This window comes from Scyliorhinus torazame, chromosome 11 (assembly GCF_047496885.1).
Source record: "Scyliorhinus torazame isolate Kashiwa2021f chromosome 11, sScyTor2.1, whole genome shotgun sequence".
Taxonomy (NCBI): Eukaryota; Metazoa; Chordata; class Chondrichthyes; order Carcharhiniformes; family Scyliorhinidae; genus Scyliorhinus; species Scyliorhinus torazame.
In genome coordinates this window covers 237,205,925-237,224,155 of record NC_092717.1, presented here as the reverse complement: position 1 = coordinate 237,224,155, position 18,231 = coordinate 237,205,925, and the positions used below count along the sequence as shown (strand labels likewise).

The 18,231-nt window shown below is 47.1% G+C and overlaps 1 protein-coding gene across 6 annotated transcripts in view; it reads left to right on the top strand.

Annotated features, from left to right (window-relative positions):
• The window catches only part of LOC140385858 (intermembrane lipid transfer protein VPS13B-like), a 1,311,478-nt gene that overhangs the window by 276,455 nt on the left and 1,016,792 nt on the right, over nt 1–18,231 (top strand). For all 6 annotated transcript variants that reach the window (XM_072468452.1, XM_072468451.1, XM_072468450.1 and 3 more), the window contains exons 13-15: nt 9,127–9,318; nt 11,027–11,196; nt 17,003–17,197. In XM_072468452.1, coding sequence (XP_072324553.1) covers nt 9,127–9,318; nt 11,027–11,196; nt 17,003–17,197 — 557 coding nt within the window. The remainder of the gene's footprint in view (nt 1–9,126; nt 9,319–11,026; nt 11,197–17,002; nt 17,198–18,231) is intronic.

The following is an 18,231-nucleotide window of genomic DNA, read 5'->3' as shown; positions in this document are numbered from 1 at the left end:
ATCTGCTGAAGAAGGAGATAATGACCCGATGTTACAGGCAATTGAGGGGCTTAAAGAGACTTTAAAGACCCAGGAGACTGAGCTTCGCGTGATGGAGCAGAAGGTATCAGGTATTGAGGACGAGGTCCTGGGCCTGGCGGTTAAGACTCAGACGCACGAGGCACTTCATAAAAAGGTGTGCTGACAGGATTGAGGCCCTTGAAAATGGAGCGCGAAGGAAGAACCTTAGGATACTGGGTCTCCCTGAGGGTGTGGAAGGAGTGGACTGTGGAGCGTACGCAAGTAAGATGCTGAGCTCACTGATGGGTGCTGAGGCCCCTGCGGGCCCCATGGAGGTGGAATGGGCAAATCGGATCCCGGCGAGAAGAACAAAAGCGGGAGAACCACCGAGGGCGATAATCGTGCGATTCTACCGCCTTAAGGACAGAGAAGAGGTCCTGAGATGGGCTAAAAAGGTGCGGAGTAGCAGATGGGAGAATGCTGTGGTAAGGATATACCAGGACTGGAGTGCGGAGGTGGCGAGAAGGAGGGCGAGCTTTAACCGAGCCAAAGAGGTTTTGCACAAAAGGAAGGTGAAGTTTGGGATGCTGCAGCCGGCAAGACTATGGGTCACGTATCAGGAGAGACACTATTATTTTGAGACGGCGGAGGAAGCATGGTCCTTCATGAATGAAGAGAAACTGGACCGGAACTGAGGGACTGATGCTGCAGGGAATTGTTATTGTTATTGTTTTTGTTAATGTTATGGTGAAAGTGAATCGAGAAGTAAACAGGGAAGGGGGGGGGACACTGGGGAAATGTGGGCGCCGGTGAGGGGGGAAAGGCGGGACATAGTCGAAAAATAGGGAAAGGGAGGGGGAGGGGAAAGGGAGCTGCGCCATAAGAGGAGGGTTAGGTAAAGGGATGTTCCCGCGCCAGAAAGAATAAGGCGGGAAAACAGGCGCAAGGCGGATGGGAGTTCCCTCACACCGGGGGGGCCGAGGAGTGAGCAGGAGTAGCCGGGGTCAGTTGAAGTCAGCTGACTTACGGAAGTGATATGGGGGGAGCAATCAAGCTAGATAGGGATCTAGGGGGGGGGAAGGGGACAACTGGGTTGCTGCTGCGGAAATCCAAAAGGAAATGGCTAAAGAGTGGGTGGTCGGGGGCGGAGTGCGACGCTGGGGGAGCGAGCGGGAGCGCGGAGGCGGGATATGGGACTGGCCTAGAGAATGTAATGGCTAGTCGACACGGGAGGGGGGCAGGTAGCCCCCCAGTGAGGCTGATCACGTGGAACGTGAGAGGCCTGAATGGACCGATAAAAAGGGCCCGAGCGCTCGCGCATTTGAAAGGACTAAGGGCAGACGTGGTTATGCTCCAAGAGACGCACCTAAAGGTGGCGGACCAAGTTAGGCTAAGGAAAGGATGGGTGGGACAGGTGTTCCACTCAGGACTGGACGCAAAGAACAGAGGGGTGGCATTTGAAGCAAAGAACATCGTAGCAGACAGTGGAGGTAGATATGTAATGGTGAGTGGTAGGCTGGAGGGAATGGAGGTCGTGTTGGTTAATGTGTATGCCCCAAATTGGAACGATGCGGGGTTCATGTGACGGATGCTGGGGCGTATTCCGGACCTGGAGGCAGGAAATTTGATTTTAGGAGGGGACTTCAACACGGTGCTGGACCCGGGGCTAGATAGATCCAGCTCAAGGACCGGAAGAAGGCCGGCAGCGGCCAAGGTACTTAAGGGGTTTATGGACCAAATGGGGGGAGTGGATCCATGGCGATTTCTTAGACCCAGGGCTAGGGAGTATTCCTTCTTCTCCCATGTCCATAAAGTGTACTCCCGGATAGTTTTTTTGTTTTAGGAAGGTCGTTGATCTCTAGAGTGGAAGAAGCTGAATACTCAGCCATAGCGGTTTCGGACCATGCCCCACATTGGGTGGACCTGGACGTAGGAGAGGACAGGGAGCAGAGAACACTCTGGCGATTAGATGTGGGACTGATGGCGGATGAGGGAGTGTGTGCAAGAGTGAGGGGGTGTATTGAGAGATACCTGGAGGCCAATGACGACAGCGAGGTCCCTGTGGGAGTGGTCTGGGAAGCACTAAAAGCGGTGGTCAGAGGAGAGCTGATTTCTATTGGGGCCTACTAAAGGAAAACAAAGGCCATGGAAAGGGATAGACTACTGGGGGAGATTTTAAGGGTGGACAGGGAATTTGCAGAGACCCCGGAGGAGGAGCTGTACAGGGAGAGGAGACGACTCCAGACCGAGTTTGACCTTCTGACCACCAGAAAGGCGGAGGTACTGTGGAGGAAGGCACAGGGGAGGAGGTATGAATATGGGGAAAAGGCTAGTCGCCTGTTGGCGCACCAACTGCGAAAGAGGCCAGCAGCGAGGGAGATAGGAGGAATTAGGGATGAAAGGGGAGACACTGAGCGAAGGGCAGGAAAGATAAACGAGGTGTTTAAGACCTTTTATGAGGAACTGTATAGGTCTCAGCCCCCAGAGGGAGAGGAGGGGATGCGGCAGTTCCTGGACCAATTGAGGTTCCCGAAAGTGGAGGAGCAGGAGGTGGAAGGCCTGGGGGCGCCGATTGAGGTGGATGAGGTTATTAAGGGACTGGGAAGCATGCAAGCAGGGAAGGCCCCAGGGCCGGACGGGTTCCCGGTGGAATACTACAGAAAATATGTGGACTTTTTGGCCCCGTTGTTGGCGAGGACGTTCAATGAGGCCAGGGAAGGGGGGACTCTACCCCCGACGATGTCGGAGGCGACGATATCGCTAATTTTGAAGAGGGACAAAGATCCGTTGCAGTGCTGGTCCTATAGACCTATTTCACTATTGAACGCGGACGCCAAATTGCTGGCAAAGGTGTTGGCATCGAGGATAGAGGACTGTGTCCCGGGGGTGGTGCACGAAGACCAGACTGGGTTCGTAAAAGGGAGACAACTGAATGTTAACGTGCGACGACTATTAGGTGTGATAATGATGCCCTCAGTGGAGGGGGAGGCAGAGATAGTGGCGGCAATGGACGCAGAGAAGGCATTTGATAGGGTGGAGTGGGAGTATTTATGGGAAGTGTTAAGGAGGTTTGGGTTTGGGAACGGGTTTATTCGCGGGGTTAGGCTACTTTATGGGGCACCAACGGCAAGCGTAGTTACAGGTCGACATAGATCGGAGTATTTCCGATTATATAGGGGAACAAGACAGGGATGCCCGCTGTCTCCATTGTTGTTTGCGCTGGCAATTGAACCTCTGGCCATGGCGTTGAGAGACTCCAGGAAATGGAGCGGGGTGACTAGAGGGGGAGAAGAACACCGAGTCTCGTTATACGCGGATGACCTATTGTTATACGTGTCGGACCCAGCGGGGGGGATGATAGAGGTTATGCGAATTCTGAGGAGGTTCGGGGAATTTTCGGGGTATAGGTTAAACATGGGGAAGAGTGAATTATTTGTGATACACCCAGGGTACCAGAGTAGAGAGATAGAAGGCTTACCGCTAAGGAAAGTGGAAAGAAACTTCCGATACCTGGGGATTCAGATCGCTAGGAGCTGGGGAACCTTGCACAGACTTAATCTGACACGGCTGGTAGAACAAATGGAGGAGGACTTCAAGAGGTGGGACATGCAGCCTTTATCGCTGGCGGGCAGGGTGCAAGCAATTAAGATGATGGTCCTCCCGAGGTTCTTATTTGTATTCCAATGTCTCCCTATTTTAATCACCAGGAACTTTTTTAATAAAATAGACAGGAGCATTACGACCTTTGTGTGGGCAGGGAAAGTTCCGAGAGTAAGGAGAGGGTTCCTTCAGCGCAGTAGGGACAGAGGAGGACTGGCACTACCGAACTTGGGAGATTATTATTGGGCCGCCAATGTGGCAATGATACGTAGATGGATGATGGAGGGTGAGGGAGCGGCGTGGAAAAGGCTGGAGAGAAGGTCCTGTAAAGGGTCGAGTCTAGAGGCGCTGGTGACGGCACCGCTACCGCTCTCACCTAAAAGGTACACCACGAACCCGGTGGTGGCGGCAACACTGAACATATGGGGACAGTGGAGGCGACAGAGAGGGGTGCGGGGAGCCCTGGTGGGATCCCCTATCAGGAACAACCATAGGTTCGCCCCAGGAAGAATGGATGGAGGATTTCAGAGCTGGTACCAGTTGGGAATTAGGAAGGTGGGAGATTTATTCATAGATGGGACTTTTGCGAGTTTGGGAGCATTGGAGGAAAAGTATAAGTTACCCCGGGGAAATTTCTTGAGATATATGCAGGTGAGGGCGTTTACTAGACAACAGGTGAGGGAATTTCCGTGGCTCCCGACACAGGGGATACAGGACAGGGTGCTTTCAGGGGTGTGGGTCGGAGAGGGCAAGGTGTCAGAGATTTACAGAGAGATGAGGGAAGAGGGGGAGGAGTCGGTGGGCGAACTAAAAGGAAAGTGGGAAGAAGAATTAGGGGAGGAGATAGAGGAGGGTATGTGGGCTGATGCCCTAAGCAGGGTAAACTCCTCTTCCTCATGCGCCAGGCTTAGCCTGATTCAATTTAAGGTGCTACATAGAGCACACATAACGGGGGCAAGATTGAGCAGGTTTTTTGGAGTGGAGAACAGATGTGGGAGGTGTGGCGGGAGCCCGGCAAACCACGCACATATGTTTTGGGCGTGCCCGGCACTGGAAGGATATTGGAAGGGAGTGACGGGAGTGATCTCGCAGGTGGTGAATGCCCGGGTCAAACCTAGCTGGGGGTTAGCTATATTTGGAGTTGCGGAAGAGCTGGGAGTGCAGGAGGCGAAAGAGGCCGATGTCATGGCCTTTGCGTCCCTCGTAGCCCGGCGCAGGATCCTACTCATGTGGAAGGAGGCGAAACCCCCCGGACTGGAGGCCTGGGTAAACGATATGGCGGGGTTTATTAAACTGGAGCAGATAAAGTTTGCCCTGAGAGGATCGGCTCAAGGGTTCACCAGGCGGTGGCAGCCATTTCTCGACTACCTAGGGGAACGTTAGAGGGAAGACAGATGACCAGCAGCAGCAACCCAGGGGGAGGGGGGAGGAGGTTTAGTTGAATATAGGTCAATAGAGAATGAGGTTTTGTTACTTGTGTACTATTATCATTATTATTATTGTTAAAAAGTTAAACATTTCTGTTTTGTTATTGTTATCGTTTTGTTTGTTTTGTAAGCGGGAAAAAATGTTGTTCAGGGAAAAAATTTTCAATAAAATATATATATTTTTTAAAATAAAAAAGAGTTTGCTAATATCTTTACTTAGTGAATATAGGGTTGAGAAAAATATGGATCCTAGCACTGTTCTGGCTGATATATTAAAAGTGTATTTGCACCAAAGCGAATAGTCTGGGCAGTTTAATTGCAGTTTGGATTTTAGCTTCAGGAAAAACCCTGCCTGTATTGCTTGGCCGCGATGTGGTTGAAACTTCAATAGTCCTGTTGACGTTGGAGCTCTGCTCTGCTTGGATACTCAGTCCCATGGAGCTCATCAGACAATCAGAAATTTAAATGTTCAGATATTACTGGGAGGGAATGGGGAAAGGTAATCTTTCATTGCTATTTAAACTGACTTTAGATAGGTTTAAAAGTGTTCCGGCCATTCAAAACCTTGAGTGATTTGTACAAAAGTTTTGACCCTGCACTGGATTTCCTTGTCAGCTAATATCGAGTCAACTATTCCAGTGCTCCCTTGGCAGACATTTTCCACAAAGTTGAGACAATCCAAAACTCTGGCCTAATCTACACCTTGCATTAAGTGCAACGGTGGTTGCCTTCAGGAATACATATAACCAGTGTTGACCCCAAGTGTAACACTGAGGGTCAACTCTGATTATATGTATTCCTGGAAGTCTCACTATATCAGCTCCTGCCTTGAATCATCCCACCTCCACACTTCTGCCATTCGTCCATTCTTCTGACATACAGCCTTCCTGTGACAATTGAAAAGGAAACATTCTCCCTGTTACTCAATTGCATTAGTCTATATGTTAATGAAACAACCACTTCCCCTCATCTCAAATATTTTTACAATTTAAAAAATTGAAATGGTCAAAGAGAATTAAAAACGAATCACAACTTTGTTTAATTCTGCCTGGATTTTGCAAGTTGTGTCCTGAAGATTAATCTTCCAGAGCAATCATGGAGAGAGTTGCAACACTAGTTGTGTTCCTTGTGTTGCTGAATCTGTGTACCTTCAGTAGGAACAAGAAGGAATCGGGAGAAATTGGCAAAAGTGGGCGCAAGTTACATTTTTGTACTGATATAGGACCATTTAGAGATGTGGATAAGTTGCTGCGACTGTTTAAGGCATTGCTGAGACTGCACCTGGAGTAGTATGTTTAGTTTTGGTCCCCTTATTTGAGGAAGGGTGTAGTTGCATTGGAGGCAGTTCAGAGGAGGTTCACCACATTGATTCCAGAGATGAGGTGCAGGATTCTCCATCCTCGGAGGCCCGGAATGCGTCCCTGATGGGACAGAGAATGGTGCGTCAGGGCAGGATCGGAAGCGGGCGCTGATCCGAATACAATGCTCTGATTTCCCCACCCCGGTGGTGGCGTGAATGAGGCCCACGATGCGCGCTGGCAGGGGAATGTAAATAAATGCAAATGGGCCTTAATGATCATTTGTGGTCTCAGCAGTGGTGAACCTGACAGTGGACCTTGCAGTGGTCCAAGGCGGTCCCTTGGCTCACCGCGAGGTCCACACCAGGGCCACACTGGTAGAGACGGTCCAAGCCCACACTCTGGGACCCCCCCCAGACACCACTGTAATAGCCCCCCCCTCCCCTCCCAGGATTCCCTGGATAAAGGAACCCCTTCCACAGACCCTCCCTTCTCCATACCACTGACCTCTCCTCCCCCTAGAAAAGGGACTCCTGTCTGGAAGCTAGAGAGGAGTCCAGACAAAGACAGTGGGAAGCATTATAGCTTGCTGGTCCACGTGTCCATTCCTCAAAGGAGAGAAGCCGTGCCTGAGTCTGGTTCGAACAGATCCATTATCTGCAAGCCATTCATAGCTTTTGAGTAGTGGTCTGTGATTGACAGCTCGTAAAAACCATGTGCAGCTTTGTCATTTGTCCATTCATGTCCCTTCATGCTTCAGTGACCTAAGTGGTGAAACCCCAATATTTGTAAACGTTGATCACAACAAAGAGATGCAAGTCTATTCCAAGAAATCATGTTATTTCACTATACTTACCTCTCTTTGATATGGTCCATGTTTACAAACATTGGGCTTTCGCCATATAGGTCTGGGCGTCTCCCTATTACAGGGGCCCTTCTGGGGGACACACCCCCTATTGCAGGGATTCCTGTGAGAGGTACCCTATTACTCGGGTTCCTGGGGAGAGTGTCCTCCTATTACAGTTGTCCTGGGAGGGGGAAGCCAAGACAATCGGGGGTAGGGGGCTGCTGGTGGGGGGGGAGTGGGTGTCAGGGTCAATTTGCGTTGTGGGGGAGGGCTGGGGCCGATTTGCAGTGAGGGCAAGGGTGGTGTAGCTGGCCGTGGGACCTCGCTCTCGGACGGCCTGCTCAAGGTGGCGGCCCAATAGCAGGGTTCTCTGGGAATCCCTTGTATTCCACGCAATGCATAAATTTGCATGGCATGGAACACTGAATTGTATCCCGCTTTATGACCACAAGGGGATCGTAAAACTGGTGCAATTCAGCTCCGATGGGAGAACATAGAGCTGGATTCTCCAATTTTGAGGTTCGGTCCGGAGCATGTGTCCAGTATTACAACCAAAAAGTTGGCGGTGCCCCCGCGCCGACGCTCTGCCCGGTGCGGGGCTCGCAGCCTTGCCACATAAACCCCTGGCGTTCCCTGCAGATTCAGATGGAAAATTGCTGGGCCCGTGGCTGCACATGCGCACAGTGGCAACCTGCGGCGATCGCGCCCTACAACATGGTGCTGGCCACGCGTGGACCCAGCCTGCCAGATAGTGGCCCCTCTGTCACCCCCCCTTGCCACTTCCGGACCACCCCCCACCCGTCCCCTCAGCTCCCACCAAAGCCCCCCCCCCCCCCCCCAGCCAGCGGAACGGGTCCCCCCCTCACCCCCCACTCCGCCCCCTTCCCCTGACTGTGGCGACGATGGATACAGCCGCAACACGGTTGATGAAACCTCAGACCACAAGTGATCCATGCCGTCGGGAAGCCGGCCCATCAGGGGAGGAGCATCGAGGGAGGGCCTTCAGGTGACGTCCTGAGGCCGTCTCAAAGGCGTGCGGCGTATTCAGCGATGACACCGTTTTGGAGGGGGAGGAGCATCCGAAAACAGGCACCGCCCTTGATTCCGGCGTCAAAACAGATTCTCTGGCCAATCGTCGAATGCGAGTTTGGCGTAGGAAATTGGAGAATCCAGCCCATAGTCTCCCAAACGGAAAATCCCGTCCAAGGGGTTTGTTTTATGAAGAGAGATTGGGCAAGTTAGTCCTATACTCTCGCGAGTTTAGAAGTTTGACAGGAGATCTAATTGAGGTATATGAGATGATAAAAGGTATTGACAAAGTAGGTGTCGAGCAGATGCTTCCTCTTGTTGGGCAACCTAGAACGAGAGGTCATAGTTTTAGGATAAGGGGGTAGCAGATTTAAAACAGAGATGAGGAGAAATTACTTCTCTCAAAGGATCGTGCATCTGTGGAATTCACTACCTCAGAGTGCGATGGATGCTGGGACAGTGAGTAAACGGAAGAAAGAGATGGACAGATTTTTAATTAGTAATGGGTTGAAGGGTTATGGAGAATGGGCAGGACAGTGGAGTTGAGGCTGAGAGGAGATCATCCAGGATTGTATAGAATGGTGGAGCGGACTCAAAAGAGGCTGAATTGCCTACTCCTGCTCCTAGTCCTTATGTTCTGAGGAAACATATTCTCTAGTTTTATCCATATTGGATTACCTGTACTGTCCTGTATTAATTATTTAATTCTGGATTTATTTGCATTTTGAAAATTTGTGTGTTTAAATAAGTCTACAGATTTCCATGACTACTATCATTCTACTTTGGATCGTTTTTTGTTTTTTTTGACCTGATGTTTCTCTCTTTTTAGAAGCTGGTTTTATTAATTCCAAGGGTTTATATGTTCCAGACTGCCTTTCCTCAAGATAGGCTGTGCTTATGCTATTTGCTGTTGTTGTGTTCTCAGGTTCCGTCCAACAACAAGATGTTTCCACTAACAAAAACGAAGATCTGGGCAGTGTCCAAGAGATGTCCACCAAACGTCTAGTTGTGGGCCCAATGGAAGTCCGGCTGGATAGCAGCTCTGTTCACAGAATACTAAAGATGGTGGCGTGTGGATTGGATCATGAGTATGAGCCATACAGCAAGTCTAATTCAGGTTAAAACAAAATTTGTTGTGTATCACTTAAAAGTAATGATCTGAACTTTTTCAATTGAGAGATTTTGTAACGATTAATGGCCGGAATTGTCCGGCTGTTGGAATTCTCTTTTCTCGCCCCGGCCATGGGTTTCCTGGCGATGTGGGGTGACCTCAATGGGAAATCCCATTGAAAAGCAACGGGAAGAGAGAATCCCGCTGCCAGCGAACAGCGAGCCGCTGAGAAACACACGACGGGGGGACCGGAGAATCCCGTCCTAGATCCGCTGTTGCATTTTAATAGTGTAAAATGAACTATTTATTCTATAGCATAATTAGTTAGAAAGTGGAAAGGTTGATTTTGCATAATGTAATCTTTATCTTTGGCATTTATGAAACTTTCAATATTTTTAATGTAGCAGTCAATCTCCTTTTACGGTTAATTACACAGAGGAAGTAAAACGTAAATGCAGTTTGAAGTCAAGTACGATTGAAAAACGGAATAGACGAAGAGTGATGTCTTCTGGAGGTATTTGGGAGGTTCCTGGGATGAAGAGAAAGTAGAGAGAGTTGATAAAGGAAGAGGACAAAGAAATAAGATAGGGAGAGGAGGAAAGGGAAAGGAATGGCATGTAAAGGAGGATGGGGTAGCTGGTTTCAATCAGTTATAATAACCAGCAATGGGGGAAGAGATGATGCCCTGATGTGAGGAGGCTGCATTTTGTTTGAGGAAAGCACATTCAGCTAAGGCATGTGGGCTCTGATCAGCTAACTGACCGGTTTGGGGGAGAGCAAATGGGTGGGTTCTGTGGGCTGCTGAGGTGTGTGGGCTTTGATCACCAAAGCATTGTTCAGTGTGGGAGCTGGTTTGACCAAGAGGATGAGTTCCAAACAACTTGATGTTTAGTTGGAGTGCTGAGAGAGGTTTGACTCCAAACGCATAGATGCTACTTAAGGTGAGAGGGGTCACTTTGCGAGCTCAAATTTTGTTTCACTTGCTTCAGATTTAGATTTATTGTCACGTGTGTTGAGGTACAGTGAAAAGTATTGTTCTGTGTACAGCCCAGACAGATCGCTCCACACATGAAAAACATAGGACATACGATAAATACACAATGTGAATACATAAGTATAGGCACCAGTTGAAGCATATGGAGTGTAGTGCTACAACAGTAGAGAGAGATCAGTTCGGTCCATAAGAGGGTCATTCAGGAGTCTGGTAACAGTGCGGAAGAAGCTGTTTTTGAACCTGTTAGTGCACGTTTTCAGATTTTGTATCTTCTGTCCGACGGAAGAGGTTGGAAGAGATAATAACCCGGGTGGGAGGGGTCTTTGATTATGCTGTCCGCTTTCCCAAGGCAACGGGAGATGTAGACAGAGTCAATGGATGGGAGGCGGGTTCGCATGATAGACTGGGCTGTGTTCACGACTCTAGTTTACGGTCTTGGACTGAGCAGTTGTCGTACCAGGCTGTGATGCAGCCAGATTGGATGCTTTCTATGATGTAACTGTTTTCCAATATCTAGCACTTGGTCCATTGAAAAGGTCAGCCAGTGGCCATTAGATTTTGTGTCTTTTATGTACATTCTCTGACCTGTTCTTGAAATCGTATTCGTCAAGACCCGTTAAACTTAGTGATCGTTAGTATTATGATTATTTTCCCAATTGCCTCCAATTATTCTCGTAGTAATGATGTATATGCTAATATTGACCTTTTGATATCTTTCAGAAACTGTGGATGAGAGCAGAATATTGCCAAGCCAAGAGGAGGTGGCTGCTTTAGAAGAGTATATTCCAACAAGATTAACATGTATAACAGTTTTAAAAACGACAATTATAATTACTCTGGCTGAGTTCAACCTGCTGGACAATTTACTTCCTATAATTTTAGGTCAAAAGGTAATGAGACCTTTTGTTTAAAAAAAAATCTTACAGTTGTATACAGGATGGATTTCTTCAAAGAGTTTGGGAAATTCAGAGCCATGGATTCATTTCTGGCACAGAGGGAGACCATTCGGCCCTTTGTGCCGATAGGTAATCCTGTCAGTCCCACGCACTTGCTCGGTTCATTGTTGATTGATTCCAGTAACCTTGTGGGCAGTGAGTCCCTGGTCATTACCACGTGCTGCTTAAAAAATGTTCTTCTCATTACCCCTGCCAAAAATCTTAAATCTGTGTCCCCTGGTCCCTGTACCATCAGCTAATGGGAAGAGCTTTTCCTCCCTCGTCTATCTTCTAAGCTGGTCATAATGTTGTACACCTCCTATCAAATCTTCGTTCAATTCCCTTTGCTCCAAGGCCTACAACCCCAGCTTTTCTAACCTAACCTAAAAGCCCTATCCCTGGAACCATTCTGGTAAATGGATAAAAGAATATCAGTTGACCTTTAACAGTTGTAATGACTTCATGCCACATTGTGGTTTTAAAATGAAGATACATATAAAATTAAAACAGCGGCTACACAGAGACCTGTGACCGGACACAGCTTTCTGTGGTTAAGAGGGCTGATTATGTCATTGTTGGTTTCTGGGAGACATTCAGCTGCTACTTAAAAGTGGAATTCAGCCTTTCTACCTGACTAATACTTTGTAACCTCTGTGGTCTGACAATTGTGCTGTCTGCCTTCTCTCTACTGAGACTCCTGGGCTGGAATCTCGCACCCCGCCCGCCGCAAGAACGCCACGGGCAAGCCGCGTAGAATGGAAAAATCCATTGACCTCGGGCGGGATTCTCCAGTCGCTGGGCCAACGCGGCCGGAGAATCCCGCCCCTGAGCTTCCAGTGTTTTATTTCACTTTAAAGTCTGAAATGGTGACTAAGGGGCTGCCTGATGATCCCATATCAGTGGATGGATATCTGCAATGAACATTGTTGCAGTAGTTAAAATGATAATAGACAGGTTGGTAGAGAATAGAAAACATATCAAATTTATCAGTTGTAAACAGGGAGAGGAGAGGTAATGGAATGAGGTGTTACCTAGTACAGAAATATCCAAGAAAAGGAGTGACATTAAGTATGAGCAAAGAAAGATAAAATGTACTATTACAATGATTAGAAATAAACTTGGAAGGTGTGTGCTGGGATGGAGGGTGAGAAGCAATGATGATAGAGGAGGAAGTGTATTTAGTAGCAGCAACAGAAACCTGCCAGCAGACTAAATCAGAATGACAAATAACTTCAGGCTATAATAATTTTACGAGGTCCAAAATATGTGAGGAACAATGAGGCATGAAAATGTTGGTGAAGGAGGCAATGCTACATAGAGAACAAATATTTAAAAAACATCAGCCAAAGAAAGTGCTGTAGATTCAGAGTTTGCATAAATCTGGGAATGTGGATTGTCCGACTATTACAGAAGTCACAAGATTTTTAGTTCCATTAAAATGTCAGGTTAGGTTGGAAAGTTTGGGGCAGGTTTGATAGAGGTATGCAAGATCAAGGCTGACGATGAAAAACTCTTCCCCTTTAGCTGATTGTTTAAGGACCAGGGAAGCGAGATTTAAGATTCTGGGCCAGAAATGTAGGGGGAATGTGAGGAAGAACATTTTCATGCAGCCAGTGGCAGTGACTTGGACCTTGCTGCCCACAAGGATATTGGATATGGACACAATCAATGATTACACAAGGAAATTGGATGGGCACTTGAAGGAAACCTGCGGAGCTACCAAGGGTGAACCGGGGAGTGGGGCTGATTGGATTGTTCAATGAGGAGTGTCTGCATGGACTCGATGGACTGAATGGCCTCCTCCTGTGCCATAAATGACTCTGACTCTATTCACAGTTTTCCACTCCTCTGGCACTACTCCTATACGCAGGGAGGATTGGAAAAGTACGGCCAATTTCCACCTTTACTCCTTATCCGTACACATATATTATCCAGTCCTGTGATTATCAACTTGAGCCAGCCTGTGTCATCCTCATTATAAGCCCAACACATCACACAAACTTGCCACCCCCACATTGATTCTGTATACACCTCTCGCAGCCTCAGGAAGGCAGACAGCATTATCAGAGACCCCTCCCACCCAGGCACTTCCTTCTTCCAGACCCTTCCATCAGGCAGAAGGTACAGAAGTCTGAAGACTTGCACATCCAGACATAGGAACAGCTTCTTCCCCACAGCTACAAGACTCCTCAACGACTCCCCCTCGGACTGATCTGTTCCATGTAAGAACACAGTTCACGACGCCCTATGCTGCTCTTGCTCATGTATTTGCTTTGTTTACTTTGTTTGGCCCCTTGTTCCACACTGTAACCAATCACTGTTTTGTCGATGTACCATTTGTCAATGGCCCCTGTTGATTATTATTGTTTCTACTATGTACGTACTGTGTATGTTCCTCGGCCGCAGAAAAATACTTTTCACTGTACTTTGGTACATGTGACAATAAATCAAATCAAAATCAAATCAATTTTTAATACAGCAAGTGTCTCAACTACCTGTTCCTTCACAACAACTTGCGCAGCAACGCCTTCCTTGGTAAAGACCGATAGAAAGTGCTCATTTAGTACCGTGCTTTCTGTCTCTAGGTGTAAATTCCCTTTTAGGTCTCCAATTGGATCCACTCCTTCCTTTATCATCCTTTTACTCAGCCAATGGATGACTTTTGAATTAGTTTGTTACTCGCCAATCTTTTCTTGTACCTTCTCTTTACCTCTCTTACTTGCTTTTTCAATTTCCCTCAGAACTTTCTATTTTGAGGCAGATTCTCAATTGAATTATCCACCTAACCTCTGTCTTTTTTGCTTCATCTTACCTGCTTTCTCTCTTGGCATCCAGGGAACTTTGGATTTGTTTACCCTCCCTTTCCCCCTTCTGGGAATGCACTTTTATTGAACCCAAACTATCTACTCTGAAGGCAGCCCATTTTGCCTGCAAATCGGTGATTCTAATTTATCTGCGCCAGATCCTTTCTCAACCCTCTAGAATTGGCCATTTTCCAATTAAGTATTTTTACTTTGGATTGTCTTGGCCTTTTTCATCGCTAACTTAAACCTTGTGATACAACAGTCACTGTCCTCATGAAAGATAGCAAGGCAGTTGTAAGTCCTGAATTGTTAATAGGTAGTTCAGTATTTACCATTGCCTGGTACCTTGTTCTTTTCTGGATACTGGGGCAAAGGACTTGTTAAGCGTTCCTTCAAATTTCTATTTGCTCTTGACTAACTCCCTCTCCCCTCCCCTCCCCTCCCCTCCACTCCACTCCCCTCTCTGGGATACGAATTATATTTAACACTGGATTTAGCGCCAGTAGGGAGGGACGTTTACTGGTTCAAGTCCGAGTAATGATCAATAATCCAATACACCGCTTAGTAAGATTTAAATCAAAGCACATTTATTATACACAGTAATCACTACTCATGTATAAATTCTACGTCTAAGCTACTTCTACGACTAACAGGCCAATACTTAACTTGGAACTGGCCCACCAGGTCAGGGAAATGAATGGCCTTTCATTCGGGTTCTGAGCCTGCGGGATTCGAAGTTGGTACAGATTGGTAGCTAGGAGTGCCTATCTCGTAGCGAGCGTTGAAGTAAGACTTACTGGATATCAGTGGTGGCTGGACCGGTCACTGTCAAGGGTTGGTTCGCGTTGCTGAGTGACCTGGTCAAGAAGAACGATTTGAACTTGGGCTTGATTCTTATAGTCCCCAGGGGCTTCCCGCCTTTCGGGGCAGACCCTGTACCTGGTCCAATCACTTGGTTCGATTTTCTCCAATGCTGGAGCGGTTCCCTGATCGATGGGTGGTCCTGAGGTGGTCGCTCACCTCCCTTTGTGTAGGCTTCTACTGGTGCCAAAGAGTCTGGTTTTGCTTTATGTGTCTAAATGTTGCTCATTGTTCCCGGGGATTGCTCATTAGTATGCAGATAGATGGTGTTTTGTTATGCTGATGGTTGCTGGTATCGATCTTGTCTGGCCTTTCCAGAGGTAAATACACAGTCAACCTGCAGCTGCTTGTTTGTGTCCTGTTGGCTGACTTTCCCATCAGCCTTTGCCGTTCGCCATTTTAAATCGGGAGTTAGCCATTTTAAATCGGGAGTTAGCCATTTTAACTGGCTATAGATAGCTTTCAGAATACTGGAAAGGAAGTTAGAAAATTTGGGGAAGAACAATAAATTCAATTGATATGGCTAAGTGATAATTGACTAATTTGTCTGCTTCCTTTTGTGAACACTGAAACAAACGCCCAAGTCCGCCTGCGCCTCAGCTTATCTGCTGCTGAAGCCCTCCCCCATGCCTTCGTTACCTCTAAAATTGACTGTTCAAATGCTTCCTTGGCAGACCTCCCATCCTCTGTGCTCCTTATAATTAAGCTTTCCAAAACTCTGTGGCATGTTCCTTCACTCATTCAACCCACGAGCCCTACACTCACTGACCTCCATTGGCTTCTGGTTGCGCAGTGTTTCAATTTAAAAATTCTCGTGATTTGTGATTTAACTCGACTGGTCATCAGGACAGACCCCCAGTCTCAGTTCTGCTCAGTTTTTCTCGTAACCTCTTCCCGCCATATCCTCACTTTTGGTTGCAGCTTTCTGGGATTTGCAATTTTTTATGCTTATCGAAGGTTCTGACTGTTTAAAGGTAGGGACACAGCGAGTTGCTGCCTTTGCTGCAAATGTACCACTTCCAGCAGGGATCATTAGGAACTTGGTAAAATTTTCTTTCCTAGTTTAGGATTACGGAGGCTAATTTTACATAGACTTACGTAGAATTATGTAAAGGGATGGTTTAGCACAGTGGGCTACATAGCTGGCTTACAATGCCAGCAGCGCGGGTTCAATTCCCGTTCCGGCCTCCCCGAACAGGCGCCGGAATGTGGCGACTAGGGGCTTTTCACAGCAAATTAATTGAACCCTACTTGTGACAATAAGCGATTATTACTATTATTATTAGAATTAGCAGAGAGTCTGACCATTCGGCCTAACTTGTTTATGCCAAAGTTTCCCCCCACCCTGTTTTATCTATTACTATCAGCACACCCTCAATTCCTTTCTCCCTTGTGCCCCTTGAATGCTTCCATGATATTCGCCTCAACTGCGGCACAGTGGCACCGTGGTTAGCACTGCTGCCTCACAGTGCCAGGCACCCAGGTTCAATTCTGGCCTTGGGTGACTGTGAGGTGTTTACACGTTCTCCCCTTGTCTCCATGAGTTTCCTCCGGGTGCTCTGGTTTCCTCCCACAGTCAAAAGATGTGCACATTAGGTGGATTGGCCATGCTAAATTGCCCCTTCGTGTCCAAAGATGTGCAGGTTAGGTGGATTGATCATGATCAATACCTATAGGAATAGGGCGACTGGAGTGGGTCCAGGTAGAGTGATCTTTTGGTGGGTGGATGCAGACCCAATGGGCCAAAAGACGATCTCCTGCACTGTTGAGATTCTATGCTTCTTGTGGCAGTGAGTCCCTCATTTCAAACACTCTTAGTGAAGAGGTTTCTCTTTAAATCCTCTTTAGATTTGCTACCATCATATTTGTGATTCCTTGTTTTTCGCTCAACCACGAGTGTCCTACTGTTGCTCTGTGTGACAAACAGCTTATTCAAAACAAGATCCGGGACTGAATCTTGCTCTTGCATGATCTGCATATGTAGGTACCGCATGATGCAGTATATCAACTCACAAAGTTAAATCTATGATTCCCTTTAAAACGGTATGAAAATTAACTTCACTCAAAAAAACAAATTAACATTTTTATTCCTCCAGAACTCCATGTCTATCTTGAATGCACCGCATTTTCATCCATTGCGGCCCCTACCTGCCTTGAGAATACAAGTGGACAAAGTTAGTTTGGAACATTCAGTGCCAATGTACGCTGGGCAACTTGTACCTGCTGTCAGCAGCCTTAATCAGCCATCTGACAACCTGCTGCACCACTGCTATGCACACTGTTACGTTAAGGTAAGGTATTCTTTATCACCTTTCAAAAATACATTCAGTTTGAAGGTGCTTACTTTCATGGTGAAAGCCTTGGCCTAAGATCAGTTTGTCTTAGTAATATGCCACAAACATTGCAAATCATGAGTAGAAGTTATTGTGCAGTTGGGGTAATATAAAAGGCTTTTGTGGAATGACAGAATTAATACAGTAGTCAAAGATGCCATTTGGCTTGTCACATCCATGCCGGCATCTCTGCAGGGGCAACGTAGCTACTCCCACTCCTACTCCCCCACCCTTTACCCTTAGCCCTGCAAAAATTTTATCTTTAGATAATTATCTATTTCCCTGATTAATCCTGCTTTCATTGCACTCTTCTGCAGTGCATCCTAGATCCTATCCACATGCTGCGTAAAAAAGATTTGCGTCTTCGTGCCTTTGTTTTATTTTGTCATTTACTGTACATCAGTGTCCTCTAGTCCTTGACCCTTCTGCCAATGGGAACAGTTTCACCCTATTTACTCTGTCCAGATTCTTCATGCTTTTGAACACCTCCATCAAATGGCTTTTCCCCTCTCTAAAGAGCGCAACCACAGCTTATCCAATTTATAGAACTGAAATTCCTTATCTCTAGAACCATTCTTCTGAATCTTATCTGCATCTTCTGTAATGCTGTCACAACTTTCATCAAGTGTGGCGCCCAATACTCCAGTTTAGTCTGAACCAGTGTTTTACAATGGTTCACTGAAACATCCTTGCTTTACTTATGTACTCTTTGTCTCTTATTTGAAAGCCCAGGATCTTGTATGCCTTTTTAACCACTTTCCCAATCTATTCAGCCATCTTCCAATGATTTGTACCCCCAGGTTTCACCACTCTTGCACCCCTTTGAAATTGTATCCTTTATTTTACATTGATACTCCGTGTTCTTCCTCCCAAAATGTATCGCTTCATATTTCTCTGCATTAAATTTTGTGTGCACCTATCTATCTATTCCACCAACCTGTATATGTCCTCTTGAAGTCTATTGTTAACTTCCTCACCGTACTTCCAAGTTT